Source organism: Lithobates pipiens, unplaced genomic scaffold (genome assembly GCF_037356315.1).
Source record: "Lithobates pipiens isolate NorthernLeopardFrog02 unplaced genomic scaffold, aLitPip1_a1.2 Scaffold_30, whole genome shotgun sequence".
Classification (NCBI taxonomy): Eukaryota; Metazoa; Chordata; class Amphibia; order Anura; family Ranidae; genus Lithobates; species Lithobates pipiens.
Window position 1 is genome coordinate 13,199,931 of NW_027507791.1, and position 21,087 is coordinate 13,221,017.

General features: G+C 45.5%; 1 protein-coding gene across 1 annotated transcript in view; it reads left to right on the forward strand.

The window, feature by feature from the left end:
- ERO1A (endoplasmic reticulum oxidoreductase 1 alpha) overlaps positions 1-21,087 on the forward strand; it is an 86,944-nt gene that overhangs the window by 16,353 nt on the left and 49,504 nt on the right. Inside the window, exons 3-4 of the mRNA XM_077463722.1 lie at positions 592-675; positions 2,761-2,799. Coding sequence (XP_077319848.1) covers positions 592-675; positions 2,761-2,799 — 123 coding nt within the window. The remainder of the gene's footprint in view (positions 1-591; positions 676-2,760; positions 2,800-21,087) is intronic.

Here is a 21,087-nt window from a genome sequence, read left to right on the forward strand (position 1 = left end):
ATGCACATGTCACTGGGTGGGCGACAAGTCCCTGTTAGGTACACCTGCCTACTGAGCGACAGCGTAGTATCATCCTGCCTGGCAGTCCGTTCTGTCTAGAAGTCAGTAGGTATTGATTGCATTCTAGGGCACATGTACTGTTATGTGCTGGTGCGCACTGGAACATGTGTGGCATTCCTGTGTGATGCAATTTTCAGCCCATTCATTTGAAAGTGGCTGAAATCGCACTGGATCACATTAAAAGTAGTGCATGCACTACTTAAAAAATAAAAATAAATAAAAAATAATAGGTACCAGGCAAGCGCATTTCTGATCTCCCATTTGGGGTGTCCTTGTTAATCGATTGCACACCCAGTGCCTTTGCAAAAACTTCTGGTGTGAATGGGCACTAAAGCCACAAAAAGGGGTTATAAAGGGTAAATTGTAATACTTCAGGCACGTTGGCCAGACTCCGCTGATTTGTATTTATTATGCCTACCTTTTTTTGTTCATTTGTGTCCTAAATGATCTATCCTTGTAGTTGCTATAAAACTGGAGACCTTTTTTAATTTAGATTTATATAATAATGTGTTTATTTTATTTCCCCCCCAGGCAAATTTGAAAAAGCCATGTCCCTTCTGGAATGATAATAGTCATTGTGGGATAAAAGACTGCGCAGTACAGCCCTGTCCTACTGTAAGTAATAGCACAGTGATGATTTTCTAAATTATTTTATTTCCTTTTTATACTGCAATGTACTCTTGGATCAACGTACTACACTTGGCTGTAATATAATCCGTTACATTACTGAGCTGCATACAGTATCTGTATTCATACTATGACTATACACGCTTCAGTTTCAGTATTCTACACTTCTCTGCTGTGTTTTTTTTTTTTTTTTTTTTTTTTTTTTAATCTATAACCTCCACCATCTGTTGTGAGCACTTCAGTTCTCCAGATACTGGAATACATTACCACCATGGTCCCTCCAGAGAAAATAAGAAAAATTAAACAAACATTGTAACAAACTATGGATTTCCATTGCAGTGAAAATGTATATTGCAGTGTGCTGTCTCTTTCTTTTTATGGGCTTTTTGAGAGCTGTTGCTTGCACTGTCCTTTGGACCCCCCCCCCGGTCTTGTTCATGGAGCTCGGCACTTTCCCTACAGCCAGTAATAGTTTAATAATAAATGCTGCATATCGGCTTCCAGGGACTGAGTGATTTCCTCATTAATACAGGGAAGGTGAACGTTCTCCCGCTCCAGTATGAACGCACCCCTGATAATAGTTGTTAAGCAACAGCTGGAGTGTGAAGGTAGGAGGGTGACTGGGGCTGAAGGGACCAGGTGACCTAAACTTCAGTCAAGCTTCATGCAGGAGCGATTTGAAGTAGACCTTTCAATAATACATTCTTGAGATTAAAAAAAAAAAAAAAAATATATATATATATATATATATAATTTTTTTTTTTAAAACTGCTCTTTTTAAGGAGAAGTGGGGCCAATGTTCTTTTTCCTGGGGATTACAGGGGTGCAGTTCATTCTGCTCTTTTTGTGACCTGTATTCAGCTGACGGTGCGCTAAAGTCCGTTGTCAGCTGACCTTACTCAGCCCCTCCAGATTCTGAAGGGATCCCAACTTTGTCAGGATCCACCCAGATGCCTGACTGGCAGCTGGCTCAGCCTCTCAAAAGAGCCTGAGTCACCCATGCACACCCCCCCCCCCCCCCCCCCCATAGCCTTGCACTCTAGTTGGCAGTAGAATGGCAGAACAAAGAGGCGGGACTGATATATGGTCATTGGCTCCCTGAATACCGAGAACTGGGCAATCAGCGGTGTTTGATCACTCAGCCTTAGAGGTGGTGGAGGACAGATTCAGAATTTGACCGATGTTGCATCCAACTAACATGTTTGCTGCATAGCATGAGCTAGTGGTGCACCAAAATGAAGTCTGGTGTCGAAAATTCAGGATGCACTTGTCTGAAAACCAAAACGGACAGGTACAAAAAATGAAATTCATGTGGCTGGCGTCTTTTGCATTGGTCGGGGGGGGGGGGGGTTTGGGGCGCGCAGCATGCCAGCAGACTGATATATTGGTGCTTCCCTACTGTGAGCCTCTACAAGTGTGCATTAGAAGACGCAGCAAGATGGAGAATGCCTCATTCGTGGCTGGAGGATGTCTAGCAACATTTAGCTCTTTCTTCCACAGCCTTACTGTCCCTAGCCTACCCCTTTCATTTCTTCAATTTTTCAGTTCTTTCAATCGTGGAGGCTTGGCATTATAAGTGGGCATTGCCTTGGACAGTCTGCATGCAGATTGGTTAGGACTGCTCCCTCCCCCATGCTTAACACCTATCGCCAAGCATTTTGATAATCACTTCCAATGGCCAGCTTAATGCTTGCATCACTGCTGGAGACTCTTAGCAGGAGTACTGAGGCAGGGGGTGCTATGATGTTTTTAGGAATCTATGTACAGCACCCTGCCAGCTCCTCCCACCAGCCATGATCTGCCTGCATTGTATTAAGAAGCACAGAAACCCAGAAATTACCTCGGTGGGTTGAAAAATTAGAAATCTATATAAATGCACCCCACTTTTTTTTATTTTTTATTTTTTTTTATTTTTTTTTATTATCAGTAATTGAAGAAAGTTTGTTGCTTTGGGACTATTCTAAGAATGTGTGTCTTCCTTGACCATGTAGAGTTTACCTAATTTTATTGTGCATAGTTTGTATTTTATTTTAACTTTACTTTTTTTTTATTTTTATTTTTTTTACTTCTTAGGACTCTGTTCCACCTGGAATAAAATCACCCGGTTATAAGGTATGTGGTAAACCTATGAAATGAACAAAGTATATCCCTCTATGGCAGGGATATGCAATTAGCAGACCTCCAGCTGTTGCAGAACTACAAGTCCCATGAGGCGTAGCAAGATTGACAGCCACAAGCATGATGCCCAGAGGCAGAGGCATGATGGGACTTGTAGTTTTGCAACAGCTGGAGGTCCGCTAATTGCATATCCCTGATCTATGGTGTGTACTTGCCTCAGTCCAGAGCACCAAGTGTGACTCCTGCCTGCTCTTATTCCTCTTTGCATGAATCACTTCTGAAAGTGATACACAGCTGTCACTTTCCCTATGTGTCTGGGGGAAGCGGGGGGGGGGTTGTCAAATTCCCTCCACTTAGGTCTCAGATTACTCACAGCTCCCTGCACTATGCTCTGAAGTGTGTGCTTGTGACATCAGATCCCCCCACCCCCTGCCTTCTGGAGCTCAAATGTTGTTGTGTAAAATTGTATACGTTAAAAGGCTGCAGATAAATAGGTATAACTTTTGTAGGAGGCTTTGTTTCATCTGTTACCCGAGGCCATTCACTTCACTGGGTATATGTAAGGGTTATATATTATGGTTGTGGTAATGTCATTCAATTTAAAGCACTAGTCTAGCCTTTTTTTTTTTTTTTTTTTTTCTTCTTTTTTTTTTTTTTTTTTTTCTTCTTTCTCCATTGGAGAAATTGCTCCATCATTTGCTGTTTGGTCATCAAAATGGGATATATATATACGTAAAATCTTTCCAATGGGGCCACAGATTATAATAACCTAACTGCACAACAAGTGGGGGAAAAAAATAGGTTTCAGTATGGCTTTAAAAAACATATTCCACATAGATATGATTTGTGTATGTGGTTAAAATGTGTAAATGCAGCGCTTTTACATAGGGGGAAAAAAAAAAAAGTCCTTCAAAATTCCATTATTGATGAACAGGGTTGAGAAAAGCGCCTCCAAAAAGTGCACTTTAACACAAAGGGTGATGAGATATATCCTCCAATGGTATCGCAACACTTTCTCTGCCTCTTGCCCTCCATAGTGGACCACCTAAGTGATCAACCGCACCCAAACATCCATTCCCATAAATTATCCAAACAGCCGCCTGGTATCCTTAATTCTTCTTGTTATGAGACACTCCAACAAAGAGGGGCCCAAAACCATCCAAAATTTAAGGAAGCAGAACAAAAATGCCACGTGCAGTATTACCGACAATCCACCTAGCCCTCAAAAATGTAAAAGTCAGCAGCTAAAAATACTGCAGCTGCTGACTCTTAATAGAAGGGCACTTACCTGTCCAGGGAGCCCACGATGTCTGCACCAAAGCTTTGGATCGGCTGACAGATGCAGCCGCCGCCATTGTCGGTAAGAGAACCTGCCAGTGAAGCCTTTCAGCTTCACTCACAGCTCCTCACTGTGCAAGAGTGCTGCGCATTCCAATTGGTCCGGTGTAGGAAGGGGCTGGACATCTGACGTACCTCACTGTGGTGAGGTCCAGTGGAAGTGGGGACAGGGTATCTGTCAAAAAAAAAAAAAAAAAAATCAGATCCCCCCCCCCCCCCCCCCGAAAGGTGCCAAATGTGAGATGAATAAGCGGAAGTTCCACTTTTGGGTGTAACTCTGCTTTAAGTGACTTATCGCCTTGGCAAGGAAAGCTTGTCAGATTTGGTAGCTGCAGGTAATGCGCTTTGTTTCAGCTATGGTCTCAGCAGTGCTTTATTAAAACCTTTACTGTGGGCTGTGGGTTTTTTTTTTTTTTTTTTTTTTTTGTCAGTTCTTACCATGGGACAGGAAAGTTGCTTGCTGTTATAATCTAGCACAGTGCTGAGCAATGCATGCAGGGGAAGTGTGATAAGTGTGGGCTGATTTGACTCTAATCGTTTTATCTTCCTCTGTCAGCTGTCTCAATTGCCAATTTTTAGATTCAAATGTTCGGATTGTAACCGAACAAAAGGATGTGAAATTAAATCAAATTGTCCGCTATTGGCAGCACAAATTCTCAGAATCTGGCCGATAACATATTTGAGAAACAGTTGATTAAAAATATCACCGGCAGTTTGGGTTATGCAAGGTTTTTATTTTTTGCTTCTGTACAGATGCTGCTTTTATCACATAGTCAATATAATGGACATGCATATGGCTCAATGGTTTATTGCACACTGTACTGTGGCATATATTCTTATTTAGTTTGCTGTTTGTGTGTGGGTCCCCCCCCCCCCCCTCTTATTTAGTTTGCTGTTTGTGTGTGGGTCCCCCCCCCCCTTTTTTGCTTAAACGTCCAATAAAAAAATTTTTTTTGGGGGGGGGGGGGTGAAGAAATATTACATATCATCACAGTTACTTTGTCGATTTATGCCATGTGTGGGGTGTTTTTTGTTTTTGTTTTTTTTTTAAGGATAAATTGGTCTTTCATTTGGTGGTAGATGACTGAATATTTTATATTTCTTTTTATGCAAATAATTAGCTCTTCTGAAGCCACAGCTGTCGAGAGGACAGGAAAACTACATTCTTTATAAGTTAAACTCAAGTATAAACATTGTAACAATTTGTAAAAAGAATAGACTGTGTGTAAGTGAAACATTTTTAACCACTTAAACACTAAACCTTTTTCTGACATTTGTTGGTTTCAAGTTAAAATCCCTTTTTTAATTTTTTATTTATTTTTTGCTAGAAAATTACTTGGAAATGTATATATTTATATTATAATAAATTAGTGTGTGTGTGTGTGTGTGTGACTCCCTAGAGAATAAAATGATGGTTGTTGCAATATTTTATGTCACAAAATTTAAAATAAAATGGTTTTCTGGGCTGTACTACAAACATAAACAATATTTTGGCTTGTTCTTTGGTGGTAGGTTAAGGGACAAGTAAGAAGTTTTTATACACACACACACTATATAGTGTGTGTGTGTGTGTGTGTATGTGTATGTGTGTATATATATATATATATATATATATATATATATATGTGTGTGTATATAAAAACTTCTTACTTCTCCCTTAACCTACCACCAAAGAACAAGCCAAAATATTGTTTATGCTTGTAGTACGGCCCAGAAAACAACTTTGTTTTACATTTTTTATTTTTTTAGCTGATTCCAAAAAACCCTGCCCAAAATATATTGACCATGACCTTTTGACCCAAATGGTAACCCTGGTATGGTTGGCTTACTACGCTAGGATTGAGTATAAGGCCTGGTTTCCTAGCGATGTCGATCTTGACACTAATGTTCTCTTGTTCAGACGTATCTGACAGATGCACCTGATTTTGAAAAGATGTTTTCGTTCCCCAAAACATCATGCACTGCTATGGTGTCCTACAGTACTGTTACTGCATGACTGGTATGAGAAGCTTTCGATTTCAGCCAATTACTGAAGTGTGTGTGTGTGTGTGTGTGTGTGTTTTAAATTATATTTGCCTAGGTGGGTGCTGCATCAGTCCCCTGGCCATTCTATCACTGAGAACCGAGCGATTGAACACCGCTGATGGCTTGGATCTCAGAGATCCCTGAGCAGAGAGCTGGTGACTTTCAGCTCACTGGAGTGCTGGGCTGTGAAGGGGCGGGAGCGGCTGGCTGTGCCTCTCAACGGCTTGCTGAGGCTGAGCCAGGTGGCGGTCCAGCCATGTCAGCGGATCCCGACCATATGGGCGTGCTCTCTCCAGAGCCTGTGACGACATCCAACAGTGGGCTTCAGCTGAAAATGGGTCACGGTAGTGCAGAACGGACTGCACTCCTGTGATCCACAAGAGAAATGCAGCCAAACGAGCTGTCTGTACTACTCCACTTTTTATACAGTAGCATCCATATCACCAATCATGACGTTTGTTTACTATACTGTTTCAGCACAAGTTAGGACATCCGAGTGCAGGGGTGTCTTCTTTGTCTGTGCCTTTGTTTGGTGGATGTTGGTTTAAAGACCTTCTTACTATTGTATGCACTTCACATCTCATGCCTGATTAGAGGTCCTGCACAGCTCCGGGATGTTGTACTTCATTGCAATGATGTGATCATTCTTTAGTGTGGAAACACTTCAATGTTATCTGAAGGTCTATGGTGTGCTGGCAGATATGTACACTTGGCCAGTTGACGTAATGGGGGCTGCCTGCATGGGTATACATGGCACACCTGTGCATTCCCAGATGGGCAAACACAGCCCTTACGTGGGAGTGAATGAGGCCCAAAGCAGCATTTGCTGCTTAACAATAAAAAAATAAACTTTTTGTATTTAATATTTTTCCTAATTTTATAAATATTTAATTTCTGACCATATCAAAGAAAAATGTACATAGCCACTGTGTATATTTCTCTAAATGGGTCACACAACTATTAAACAGTCCCTATTTATTTTTTTTAATAGATTTTGAGATTAAGTCGGCCATGTTTTCGGTAAACAGATCCTTGGGGAAAAATACATATTTAGTTTGGCTAGAAAACGGGAGAAGGTTCATCTCGTAATAGGGAGTGCAATGTTATGTATATAAACGGGAGCACAGAATGAACCATGCCTTTTGGCTACAGCCTGTAACAGGCGTATTTATCTATAAACTGGATTATTTAGTTCTCACCATGCTGAGCAACAACATTCTGTCTTCCAGTCCTTATTTTATTTTTATTTTCTTTTCTTTTCTTCTTAGTAGGGAGAATGCTTTTGATGTGCATTTGCCATGTGACTGTATAAGCAATATGTCCATTGAGGGACACAGTCTTATACCTACTGCTGCTATTACCAGCATGCCCCCCCCCCTTTTTTTTATTTTTATTTTTATTTTTTTTTATTTTTTCTGTCCTAGTTTTTTTTTTTTTTTTTTTTTTTTTTTTTTCCTTTTACACGCACATGAATTTTAATGGCATCCCAGTTTTAGTCCATAGGGTTTAATATTGTGTTGGTCCACCCTTTGCAGCTATAACAGCTTCAACTCTTCTGGGAAGGCTGTCCACAAGGTTTAGGAGTGTGTCTAGGGAATGTTTGCTCATTCTTCAGGCACTGATGTTGGTCGAGAAGGCCTGGCTCGCAGTCTAATTCATCCCAAAGGTGTTCTATCAGGTTGAGGTCAGGACTCTGTGCAGGCCAGTCAAGTTCCTCCACCCCCAAACCCGCTCACTGGTGCGCAGTCATGTTGGAACAGGAAGGGGCCATCCCCAAACTGTTCCCACAAAGTTGGGAGCATGAAATTGTCCGAAATGTCTTGGTATGCTGACGCCTTAAGAGTTCCCTTCACTGGAACTAAGGGGCCAAGCTCAACCTATGAAAAACAACCCTCCGTCTGTCTCCAGCTCACTTTTTACTAATGGGTTGGGGGCTGCTTGTAGCATGCCTGCTGATGTCTGTAGCCTGGCATTCAGCTGTCCTTTTACTGTTGGTCTCTGTCATCCCCAGTCTTCTTCCTTTGGTTCCATGTTTATCCTGAGCTTCTGCGGCTGAGGTTTCTACTACAGTTATGCAGAACTTTGACTTGCATTGCCCAGATACTTGATGACTCCACTGAAGAGGATGCAGGAGAGTGCTTCTGGCCTCTACATGCGTAGTCTGAGGAATAAGTCTTCTACACTTACGTCCATGTCTAAAGACCTCCTTGGCTCTTATCAGTGGCTTGTGCACCACTTTAGAGCTAGAGGGTCAACCTGCTGCTTCTACCAGTGTTTCCAGCCTTGGGCCTACTAGGGCCTTTTCTTTCTTTTTTTTTTTTTTTTCTTTTTTTTTTCTTTTTCGATGTTCATTCCCGATCTGGCTCTGTCTTGCCTACTATTTTGGTGGAGGATGACATTTCTTAAAGGATATGTGACTTGAAGCCCTTTCCAGAACCTGGTTTCTGCGGTCAGGTCCCGTTGTGCACCTGATTTTGGCTGTGATGTCTTTGTCATTCCATGGCTGAGTGGACTAAATCCCCCCCCCCCCCTTTATTTTTTTTATTTTTTTTTTATTTTATTTTTTTTTTACGGAATCCAACCACAGTTGCTGATGATCCTCTGCTTGTTGAATACATGGAGCAGATGGCTGTGGTGGTAAAATTTCAACTGTGATGGCTTTGGTTTCTTGCATAGGTCTCTTATTGATACATATACAAAGGACGTTTCATCTTAAGCAATGGACTTTCCAACTGTCTTGTAAGATGCGTTATACATAGTTACATAGTTAGTCAGGTTGAAAAAAGACACACGTCCATCCAGTTCAACCACAAAAAATAAAAATAAAATAATACCTGCATTTTGACCTGCATGTTCTTGAAGGAACAGCACCTCTTTGGACCAGCTCTAATCAGTAGGCCAGTGGAGGAGAACTGGGCAGGGCTGGCAATACTACTAGAAATTTTGGTGCAGCAGGGGCAGTGTTGGCTCAATGCAGAAAATGTTAGTGCTCACTGGGTTTTTGGCAGGATCAACATGTGTTCTGTATTTGTGGAATATGCACTGTTAATTGGGCAACTGTGTGGCAGATGATGCTTAATGTTGTAAAGTTATGCACGCATACATACTAGGGGGAGTACACAGGTTGCCACTAGAGTCCTCTTCCCCCTCCTCCATGACGACATCACTGAGCTGGTGGATATTGGAGACCTTGCGCTCCTCCACCTTCCATTTGGGGCTGCTCAATAGGATTTAGGTCTGGAGACATGCTTGGCCAGTCCATCGCCTTTACCCTCAGCTTGTTTAGCAAGGTGGTGGTCGTCTTGGAGGTGTGTTTGGGGTCATTATGTTGGAATACTGCCCTACAGCCCAGTCTCCAAAGGGAGGGGGGTCATGTCACAGTACATGTTGAAATTCATGATTCCTTCTATGAACTGTAGCTCCCCAGTGCCAGCAGCACTCGTGCAACCCCAAACCGTGACAATCCCACCACCATACTTGACTGTAGGTAAGACACACTTGTCTTTGTACTCCTCACTAGTGATGGCCGAACGGTTCGCCCGGCGGTCGTTTCGCGGCGAATTTCCGACATTCGCGGTCCGCACGTTCGAACGCCTTTTTCCGTCGTTCGCCGCGGCGGACTTACGTGTTTAATGTATACAAGAACTTTAACCTTTGGTGACACGTTTATCATGTGATACAGGACAGCCAATTGAGACATGACAGCACATGGACACTTGTACATTCCCCCTAACCTATAAATACACCCGATCCGGTGGCCATTTTACATTCTTTCTTCTGTTAAGATAGGGACAGGTTCCTGTGTGGAGTAGGGAGAGATAAACCACTAGCTATTTGGTACACAAAAGTTCTTTTCAGGACTGGTATAGGTGTTAGGTGTTGATAGGTTTGCTGTGCTGCTGATTCTTGCAGCAGCCTGAGTGTCTTTTGTTAGTTTAGAGAAAGGGAAAGGACGGTGTATGCTACAGGGACAGCCAGATTAGTCTTTCATCATCATCATCATCATCATCATCATTAGCTGTTACTATCAAGGTCCACAAAAGAGCTGTTCCAGTAACCACTAATCGTTCTCTTTTTTTGCCAATTTGTATAGGGACAGGAAGGAAGCAGTGTTGTCAGGCAGTGAGGGTAATTTTAAAGACTTGCTGTTATTATTAGTTCCACAAAGGTTCTTTTCAGGACTGGTATCAGTGGTACAGTAATAGGCTTGTACATGTATAATATTCTTTCTTCCAAATATAGAAAGGATATTATACTTGACTGCTGCCCTTCTGCTGCAGTCTGCTAAACATTCACAACTCACTTGTTCCACAAAAGTTCTTATAAGGACTGGTAACTTGGTATAGGGTGCTACGGTACATAGGCTTGAGTGCGGTACAGTCTGCTGTTCTGTAAGGACCGCTATCGGTCCACAATAGATAGGGTTGACGTGCACCACTGCTGACCGCTGCCCTATACTGCAGCAGTCCTTCAGCGGTATAGGGACTGACGTACAGTCTGCTAATCACTAACACACAACCTGCTTGTTCCACAAAAGTTCTTATAAGGACTGGTAACTTGGTATAGGGTGCTACGGTACATAGGCTTGAGTGCGGTACAGTCTGCTGTTCTGTAAGGACCGCTATCGGTCCACAATAGATAGGGTTGACGTGCACCACTGCTGACCGCTGCCCTATACTGCAGCAGTCCTTCAGCGGTATAGGGACTGACGTACAGTCTGCTAAACACTAATACACAACCTGCTTGGTCCACAAAAGTTCTTATAAGGACTGGTAACTTGGTATAGGGTGCTACGGTACATAGGCTTGAGTGCGGTACAGTCTGCTGTTCTGTAAGGACCGCTATCGGTCCACAATAGATAGGGTTGACGTGCACCACTGCTGACCGCTGCCCTATACTGCAGCAGTCCTTCAGCGGTATAGGGACTGACGTACAGTCTGCTAAACACTAATACACAACCTGCTTGGTCCACAAAAGTTCTTATAAGGACTGGTAACTTGGTATAGGGTGCTACGGTACATAGGCTTGAGTGCGGTACAGTCTGCTGTTCTGTAAGGACCGCTATCGGTCCACAATAGATAGGGTTGACGTGCACCACTGCTGACCGCTCACCTATACTGCAGCAGTCCTTCAGCGGTATAGGGACTGACGTACAGTCTGCTAATCACTAACACACAACCTGCTTGTTCCACAAAAGTTCTTATAAGGACTGGTAACTTGGTATAGGGTGCTACGGTACATAGGCTTGAGTGCGGTACAGTCTGCTGTTCTGTAAGGACCGCTATCGGTCCACAATAGATAGGGTTGACGTGCACCACTGCTGACCGCTGCCCTATACTGCAGCAGTCCTTCAGCGGTATAGGGACTGACGTACAGTCTGCTAATCACTAACACACAACCTGCTTGTTCCACAAAAGTTCTTATAAGGACTGGTAACTTGGTATAGGGTGCTACGGTACATAGGCTTGAGTGCGGTACAGTCTGCTGTTCTGTAAGGACCGCTATCGGTCCACAATAGATAGGGTTGACGTGCACCACTGCTGACCGCTGCCCTATACTGCAGCAGTCCTTCAGCGGTATAGGGACTGACGTACAGTCTGCTAAACACTAATACACAACCTGCTTGGTCCACAAAAGTTCTTATAAGGACTGGTAACTTGGTATAGGGTGCTACGGTACATAGGCTTGAGTGCGGTACAGTCTGCTGTTCTGTAAGGACCGCTATCGGTCCACAATAGATAGGGTTGACGTGCACCACTGCTGACCGCTCACCTATACTGCAGCAGTCCTTCAGCGGTATAGGGACTGACGTACAGTCTGCTAATCACTAACACACAACCTGCTTGTTCCACAAAAGTTCTTATAAGGACTGGTAACTTGGTATAGGGTGCTACGGTACATAGGCTTGAGTGCGGTACAGTCTGCTGTTCTGTAAGGACCGCTATCGGTCCACAATAGATAGGGTTGACGTGCACCACTGCTGACCGCTGCCCTATACTGCAGCAGTCCTTCAGCGGTATAGGGACTGACGTACAGTCTGCTAATCACTAACACACAACCTGCTTGTTCCACAAAAGTTCTTATAAGGACTGGTAACTTGGTATAGGGTGCTACGGTACATAGGCTTGAGTGCGGTACAGTCTGCTGTTCTGTAAGGACCGCTATCGGTCCACAATAGATAGGGTTGACGTGCACCACTGCTGACCGCTGCCCTATACTGCAGCAGTCCTTCAGCGGTATAGGGACTGACGTACAGTCTGCTAAACACTAATACACAACCTGCTTGGTCCACAAAAGTTCTTATAAGGACTGGTAACTTGGTATAGGGTGCTACGGTACATAGGCTTGAGTGCGGTACAGTCTGCTGTTCTGTAAGGACCGCTATCGGTCCACAATAGATAGGGTTGACATGCACCACTGCTGACCGCTCACCTATACTGCAGCAGTCCTTCAGCGGTATAGGGACTGACGTACAGTCTGCTAATCACTAACACACAACCTGCTTGTTCCACAAAAGTTCTTATAAGGACTGGTAACTTGGTATAGGGTGCTACGGTACATAGGCTTGAGTGCGGTACAGTCTGCTGTTCTGTAAGGACCGCTATCGGTCCACAATAGATAGGGTTGACGTGCACCACTGCTGACCGCTCACCTATACTGCAGCAGTCCTTCAGCGGTATAGGGACTGACGTACAGTCTGCTAATCACTAACACACAACCTGCTTGTTCCACAAAAGTTCTTATAAGGACTGGTAACTTGGTATAGGGTGCTACGGTACATAGGCTTGAGTGCGGTACAGTCTGCTGTTCTGTAAGGACCGCTATCGGTCCACAATAGATAGGGTTGACGTGCACCACTGCTGACCGCTGCCCTATACTGCAGCAGTCCTTCAGCGGTATAGGGACTGACGTACAGTCTGCTAAACACTAATACACAACCTGCTTGGTCCACAAAAGTTCTTATAAGGACTGGTAACTTGGTATAGGGTGCTACGGTACATAGGCTTGAGTGCGGTACAGTCTGCTGTTCTGTAAGGACCGCTATCGGTCCACAATAGATAGGGTTGACGTGCACCACTGCTGACCGCTGCCCTATACTGCAGCAGTCCTTCAGCGGTATAGGGACTGACGTACAGTCTGCTAAACACTAATACACAACCTGCTTGGTCCACAAAAGTTCTTATAAGGACTGGTAACTTGGTATAGGGTGCTACGGTACATAGGCTTGAGTGCGGTACAGTCTGCTGTTCTGTAAGGACCGCTATAGGTCCACAATAGATAGGGTTGACGTGCACCACTGCTGACCGCTCACCTATACTGCAGCAGTCCTTCAGCGGTATAGGGACTAAGAGTTTTGTCACAGGGTCATTTAAAAAATGACATGCAGAGGAAGAGGCAGGCCCTTCCGCAGGGGTGGTAGGGGTAGGGCAGGAGCAACAGGCTTGAGCCAAAGTGGGAAGTTGCAGAAGGTGCGTTCAATTACTTTAAAGGATGCACCAGACTTGGTTGAGTGGCTCGCTCAGCCTTACTCTTCTGCACCCTCCTCATCCTCTCGATCTGCACCCTCTTCTTCACTCTCTGCTATGTGCACCCCCAAAGACACTACCACCAACAACACGACCACCACCACCACCACCACATACCTTCCGCTTGAGTCACTGGAATTATTTTCCGATCCATATCAAGAGGACATTTCTGATGCGCAGCCACTCTTGGTATTGGATCAGGAAGAGGAGGTAGCAACAAGCGCTACTCAGCAGTCTGACGCCAGTACCCAGATCAGCCCAAGGAGGAGGTTGGTCCCCGGTGTTGCTGCCTACTCTACTTATAGCGGTGGGGAAGGTGACGTTGATGATGACGTGTCTAGTGATGTCACGTGGGTGCCCACAAGAGAGGAAGAGGAGGGGAGTTCAGAGGGAGATATGGACCAGCAGATAGGGAGGAGAAGCAGCAATGACTTACATTGCACAGCAGGGACAAAGCAGACTGCAAATGTATCAGGAGCGAGTCATCGACCATGTACGGTCACATCTGGCGCTCCCAGGACACCGGCACATGGCTCCGCAGTGTGGGCTTTTTTTAACGTGTCCGCTGCTGACAATAGCGTTGCCATCTGCAATCTTTGCAGTCAACGCGTTAGTCGCGGTAAGCCCAATACTCACCTAGGGACGACCGCCTTAAGAAGGCACATGAGCAGCCATCACCGAGCCCAGTGGGAGCAACGGAACACACAAAGCCACACTGCAGGCTCTCACCGTCCAGCCTCGTCTTCTACTTCTCCTTCTCCTCTCTCCTCACAATTGTCCTCCACTCCACCTTCCATCACGCCAAGCTCACATTTTTCTGCAAAAAGGCAGGCTTCCGTGGGCCTAATGTTTGAGCGTAAAAAAATGATGACGCCGGATAACCCTCTTGCCCAACGGTTGGCGGCTGGCTTGTCAGAACTCATAGCCCGCCAACTACTGCCATATAAACTGGTGGACTCGGAGGCCTTTCGCAAATTTGTGGCCATTGGAACACCACAATGGAAGGTCCCAGGAAGGAAGTATTTCTCAGAGAAGGGCATCCCAGAGCTATATGGCCATGTTCAGCGGCAAGTGAATGTATCTCTGGCACACAGTGTCGGTGCCAAGATACATCTGACCACAGACACGTGGTCTAGCAAACACGGGCAGGGAAGGTATATCAGTTTTACTGCCCACTGGGTGAACCTTCTGACGGCCGTCAAGCATGTAACCCGTGGCACCCGTGTAGATTTGGTTTTACCGCCACGGATTGCATGCAGGCCTGACTCTTCTTCTCCTCCTCCTACTCCATCCTCCTCCCTCTCCTCCTCAGCTGCCTCCTCCTTTTCCGCTGCTAGCGTCTCTTCCACTGCACCGCCCAAGCTCCCCAGAACCTATTCCACATGCCAGGTGAGACGTTGCCATGCCGTGCTGCGTCTGTTGTGCCTGGAAGCAAAGAGCCACACTGGCCCGGCACTCCTTTCAGCTTTGCGTTCACAGGCAGATGAGTGGCTAACACCGCTCAATTTGACAGTTGGTAAAGTGGTGTGTGACAACGGTGCCAATCTGCTTAGCGCATTGAAACAGGGCAAAATCACGCACGTGCCGTGCATGGCACACGTCTTAAACTTGGTCGTGCAGCGATTCCTTGTCAAATACCCTGGGGTCCAGGACATCTTGCGGCAGGCAAGGAAAATCTCGGCCCATTTCAGAAGATCTTACACGGCCATGGCTCGCCTTGCTGACATTCAGCGGCGACACCATCTGCCGGTCAGACGTCTTATTTGCGATTGCCCGACGCGATGGAACTCAACCTTCTATATGCTTGATAGGCTGCTCCAGCAGAAACGTGCAGTTAACGTCTACCTGTATGAACTCTGCGAAAGAAACGGTTCTGGGGAGCTGGGTTTTTTTTCACCGCGCCAGTGGCTGCTCATGCGCGACACATGCAGACTTCTGCGGCCATTTGAGGAGATCACCAAACTGGTCAGTCGCAGCCATGGCGCCATCAGTGACATGGTACCTTATGCCTTCTTTCTGGAGCGTGCATTGCGTCGTGTCATTGATCAGGCTGTGGAGGAGCAGGAGCGGGAAGATGAGGAAGTCGCAATGCTGGATGAATTCCCAGGGGGGGCTACTCTATCTGAGACAAGTCAACAACAGGAGTCTGATGAGGAGTCAGAGGAGGATGGTGCCGGGGCGGATGAGCAGGAGCAAGAAGAGCATGCTTTAAACCTTTCTGGGATCCCTGTTGTGCGAGGATGGGGAGAGGAGAATGAAGAGGACGACATTATCCTGGATGATGAGCAGGAGCCAGGCCACCACACCGCTTCCACTTTAGTGCAAATGGGGGCCTTCATGCTCCAGTGTTTTAATAGGGACCCCCGTATAAAAAGCATGAGGGTCAAGGACCAGTACTGGGTGGCAACGTACTTAGACCCCCGGTACAAACACAAAATGGCGGAAATGTTACCGCCGTCGCAGAGGGCTGTCAGAATGCAGCACTTCCAGGCCTTGCTTCGAGAAATGCTGCATTCTGCTTTTGCGTGCGCTGGCAGAGGAGCAATTCCCACTCCCAGAGAAGGATTTGCGGGTACCAATCCAACAGCGCCTGCAAGAAGAGGCCGGTTTGAAGATGTGTTGGTGACTTCGGATATGAGGTCATTCTTTCAGCCGACCCATCGACAGGTGTCATCCGGATCCAGCATCAGGGAACGCCTAGACCGTCAGGTGTCCGACTACATTGGGTTAACGGCCGATGTGGACGCTCTGAGGAGTGATGAACCCCTAGACTACTGGGTGGGCAGGCTTGACCTCTGGCCAGAGCTTGCCCAATTTGCAATCGAACTGTTGGCTTGCCCCTCATCCAGTGTCCTGTCCGAAAGGACGTTCAGCGCAGCAGGGGGGATTGTGACCGATAAGCGTACTCGCCTAGCTCACCACAGTGTTAACTACCTCACATTTCTAAAAATGAATGAGGCATGGATCTCGGAGGAATTCAACACATGTGATCAGTAGACCATGTATATGTCTATAAACAATTTTTGGAATCAAGCACACAGACCTTCTTAATTCATTTGGCTCACTTCCCTGACCCAAAAAAGCACACCGTACTATATGCCCCTACCCTCCTCTTTGAAGAGGTTGAGCGGTGTCATATTTCTACTGGGGCTGCTTATTATGAGGGGTTCCCACCATCCCTGTGCTGTGCTGACTTCCTCCTGGGTGTTCTTATTATGAGGGGCTCCCACCATCCCTGTGCTGTGCTGACTTCCTCCTGGGGGTTCTTATTATGAGGGGATCACACCATCCCTGTGCTGTGCTGACTTCCTCCTGGGGCTGCTTACGGTGCTGCTGTCAGCGCTGTATGTCACGGAGCTGCTGTCAGCGCTGTATGTCACGGAGCTGCTGTCAGCGCTGTATGTCACGGAGCTGCTGTCAGCGCTGTATGTCACGGAGCTGCTGTCAGCGCTGTATGTCACGGAGCTGCTGTCAGCGCTGTATGTCACGGAGCTGCTGTCAGCGCTGTATGTCACGGAGCTGCTGTCAGCGCTGTATGTCACGGAGCTGCTGTCAGCGCTGTATGTCACGGAGCTGCTGTCAGCGCTGTATGTCACGGAGCTGCTGTCAGTGCTGTATGTCACGGAGCTGCTGTCAGCGCTGTATGTCACGGAGCTGCTGTCAGCGCTGTATGTCACGGAGCTGCTGTCAGCGCTGTATGTCACGGTGCTGCTGTCAGCGCTGTATGTCACGGAGCTGCTGTCAGCGCTGTATGTCACGGAGCTGCTGTCAGCGCTGTATGTCACGGAGCTGCTGTCAGCGCTGTATGTCACGGAGCTGCTGTCAGCGCTGTATGTCACGGAGCTGCTGTCAGCGCTGTATGTCACGGTGCTGATGTCAGTGCTCTGTATTACGGTGCTGCTGTCAGTGCTCTGTATCTCCTGCACCCTCTTGTTTGCCTACCCTGGTCCCTGACCTTCCCTCTCCTCCATTGCCTTCATTAGCTCCATAGTCCTGAATTGTCAGAACAATTTCCCAAATAAAAAAAAAATGCTTGTAGTTATCGATCCCAAATTCACCTCATACATGTATTATGCTATTGTCCAGGTGGTGGGACTACGTGCTACCCCCTAATAATTACCCCGTGGCCGCAAATTCGACCTAAAGGTTTGCGAAATTCGCCTCCCATTGAAGTCAATGGAGCCCGCGGCGAACGGTCGTTTTCGCGAACGTTTGTGTCCGTTCGCGTTTCGCGTTCGCGAAACGTCCCGTCGGAAGTTCGTCCATCACTACTCCTCACCTGTTTGCCGCCACACACACACTTGACACCATCTGAACCAAATAAGTTTTATCTTGGTCTCATCAGACCACAGGACATGGTTCCAGTAATCCATGTCCTTAGTCTGCTTGTCTTCAGCAAACTGTTTGCAGGCTTTCTTGTGCATCATCTTTAGAAGAGGCTTCCTTCTGGGATGACAGCCATGCAGACCAGTTTGATGCAGTGTGCGGCGTATGGTCTGAGCACTGACAGGCTGACCTACCATCCCTTCAACCTCTGCAGCAATGCTGGCAGAACTAATACGTCTATTTCCCAAAGACAATCTCTGGATATGACACTGAGCACATGCAGGTGCACATGCAGGGCAGCACAGTGGTGTAGTGGTTAGCACTTTTTTTACCTAGTAGCACTGGTTCAAATCCTGACCACGGCACCATCTGCCTGTGCCTGCGTGGGTTTCCTCCAGGTACTCTGGTTTCCTCCCACACTCCAAAGACCTGCTGGTAGGTTAAATAGACCCTGTCTAAAAATTGGCCAAAATATGTGTATGTGTTCGTAAGCACGTCGGGACCCTACAGGGTAAAGGACTGCGCTATACCGTAGATGGACACCGGCGGCCAAGCGCCCTGAGGCGATTCAGTTTGCATAGTTAGCGCTATACAAGTCGTTCATTCATGCACTCAACTACTTTGTCGACCATGGCGAGGCCTGTTCTGAGTGGAAAATTATCTTAAAACCTTGTGCCAAAATACCTAATTTGTTATACAATCAAGTGATATTAATAATTACCTTAGTGCTAATATAAACCATTAAGCAAAAAGATATTGACAGCTGCTAACCCTCGTGCTAGACAAACCTAGATAAATGTGAAAAAATTGTGTAATGAGGGGCGCTGAAAATGAAACACTAATAATACCTAGCCGTGTGAACTATGGTTAAGTATGCGTGCAAAATTTTTTTATTTTTTTTTTAAAACAAAATACGATATGAAAAAATTGGCCTATAATCACCAAATGCATCTACACAAAAAACCCAATGTGAAGATAGTGCTACTAAACATAAAAGTCCAATCCTAAAGTCAAAAAAAAAAAAAAGCAATAAGGTACATAAAATCTGTGCAATCCTGAAAAGATAGAGATATAGATATAGATAGAGATGTAACAAATGTCCTCTGTGCAGGTTCCAATCCGAGCTGTTTTTGATCATGTGCAGAAATTACTTCCACTGTGCAGATAAAAACCAACTTCAACTGTAACACACACCCAAATGTGCTCAAAGTATGGAGGTCTCCTTACCAGCAGGTGTTGACCTTAATGGTTAGAAAAAGGTCAAATGCGCTTTCTGCAAGTGTTACTTGCTGTCTCAACCAAGCGTTGTCCCATGCAGAGTTTATGCACCTCCTCTCCACCAGTATATGCCAGTCGGGTATTTATGCAAAGAAATCGGGCAGCAACATAGTATAATCCCATTTTAATAAAACCTATGATAAAAACAAGATGCCACATGGCCGCTTACTTTTGATGATGCCTGCACTCGGTGCTGGGGCCAACAATCGCGCACAATAATGGAGAGACCACTCTATCGATATTCTGCTACAGTGTACGTTCAAGCACCGACAGCCAGAGGGGCCAGAAGAAGATGGACTTGTGTAAGCGGCCATTTAGCATCTTGTTTTTATCACATGTTTTATTAAAATGGGATTATACTATGTTGCTGCCTGATTTGTTTGCATAAATACCCAGCTGGCATATACTGGGGGAGAGGAGGTGCATAAACTCTGCATGGGACAACGCTTGGTTGAGACAGCAAGTACCACTTGCAGAAAGCACATTGACCTTTTTCTAACCATTAAGATCAACACCTGCTGGTAAGGAGACCTCCATACTTTGAGCACATTTGGGTGTGTGATTTTCTGTGCATGATCACAAACTGTGTGTGTGTGTGTGTGTGTGTGTGTGTGTGTGTGTGTGTGTGTGTAATATAATCTCTATCTATCCAGATTGGACGGGTGATCTGTCTATCACAGTTCCCCAGACAAGGAGGAGGGGCTATATGCGACGGGGGAACACACAGCTATTAAAATTAAAGCTGTGATGTTCCCGGCGCTCTATTGAACCAGACGGCGGAGGCGGCTCTCTTCTCTTCGCTGCATCACTGGCTGCACGGGGGGACAACACCACACTTATCTCTTTTATCATGCCGCCAGTCTCTGACCACCTCCCGTACCATGTCCCCAGTCTCTGACCATCTCCTGTATAAAAATATTTTTTAAAAACAGCCATTTTCGGTATCTGTGCTGTTTTTCAGTTTTCAGTCTAGTGTATTTTTCATTTTCGATATCGGTTTAGGCACCAAAAAACCCATTCGGTGCACCCCTAATATATATATAATTTTCTTCATTCAGATCCTCAGTTCTTTGCCATGAGGGTGCTATTTTGAACTTCCAGTATGAGAGGGTGAGAGCAAGCGATAACACCAAATTTAACACACCTGCTCCCCATTCACACCTGAGACCTTGTACTACAAACGAGTCACATGATTTCGGGGGAGGGAAAATAGCTAATTGGACCCAATTTGGACATTTTCACTTAGGGGTGTACTCACTTTTGTTGCCAGCGATTTACACATTAATGGCTGTGTGAGATTTTGAGGGACAGCAAATTTACACGGTTATAAAAGCTGTACAATCACTACTTTACATTGTAGCAAAGTGTCATTTCTTCAGTGCTGTCACATGAAAAGATAGAAGAAAATATTTACAAAAAATGTGAGGGGTGTAGTCACTTTTGTGAGATATTGTGTGCATATACAGTATATTATATTAAGAAGCCCCGCAGACCAGTCCATCCAGGATGGAAAGGTTTTCATGTGTCTTGCAGAGAGCAGTTGGCTCCTAATGGAGCTGAGCAATAAACTGAAGCCTCTGAATAAACAAGATGTCACAGTTGACAGGATGCACTCTGTAACTCGATCAGATTAAGCAGGTGATGAATTTTGAATGATGTTGCGAGTGCAGTTTTTTTCAGGCTGTGCATTATTGCATCACATGATGGGCAGTCATGGCAACGTATGGTTGGGCAGCATTTATGCTTATCACCAGTTACCATACACTGTTTTGATTGATATTTTTTTTTA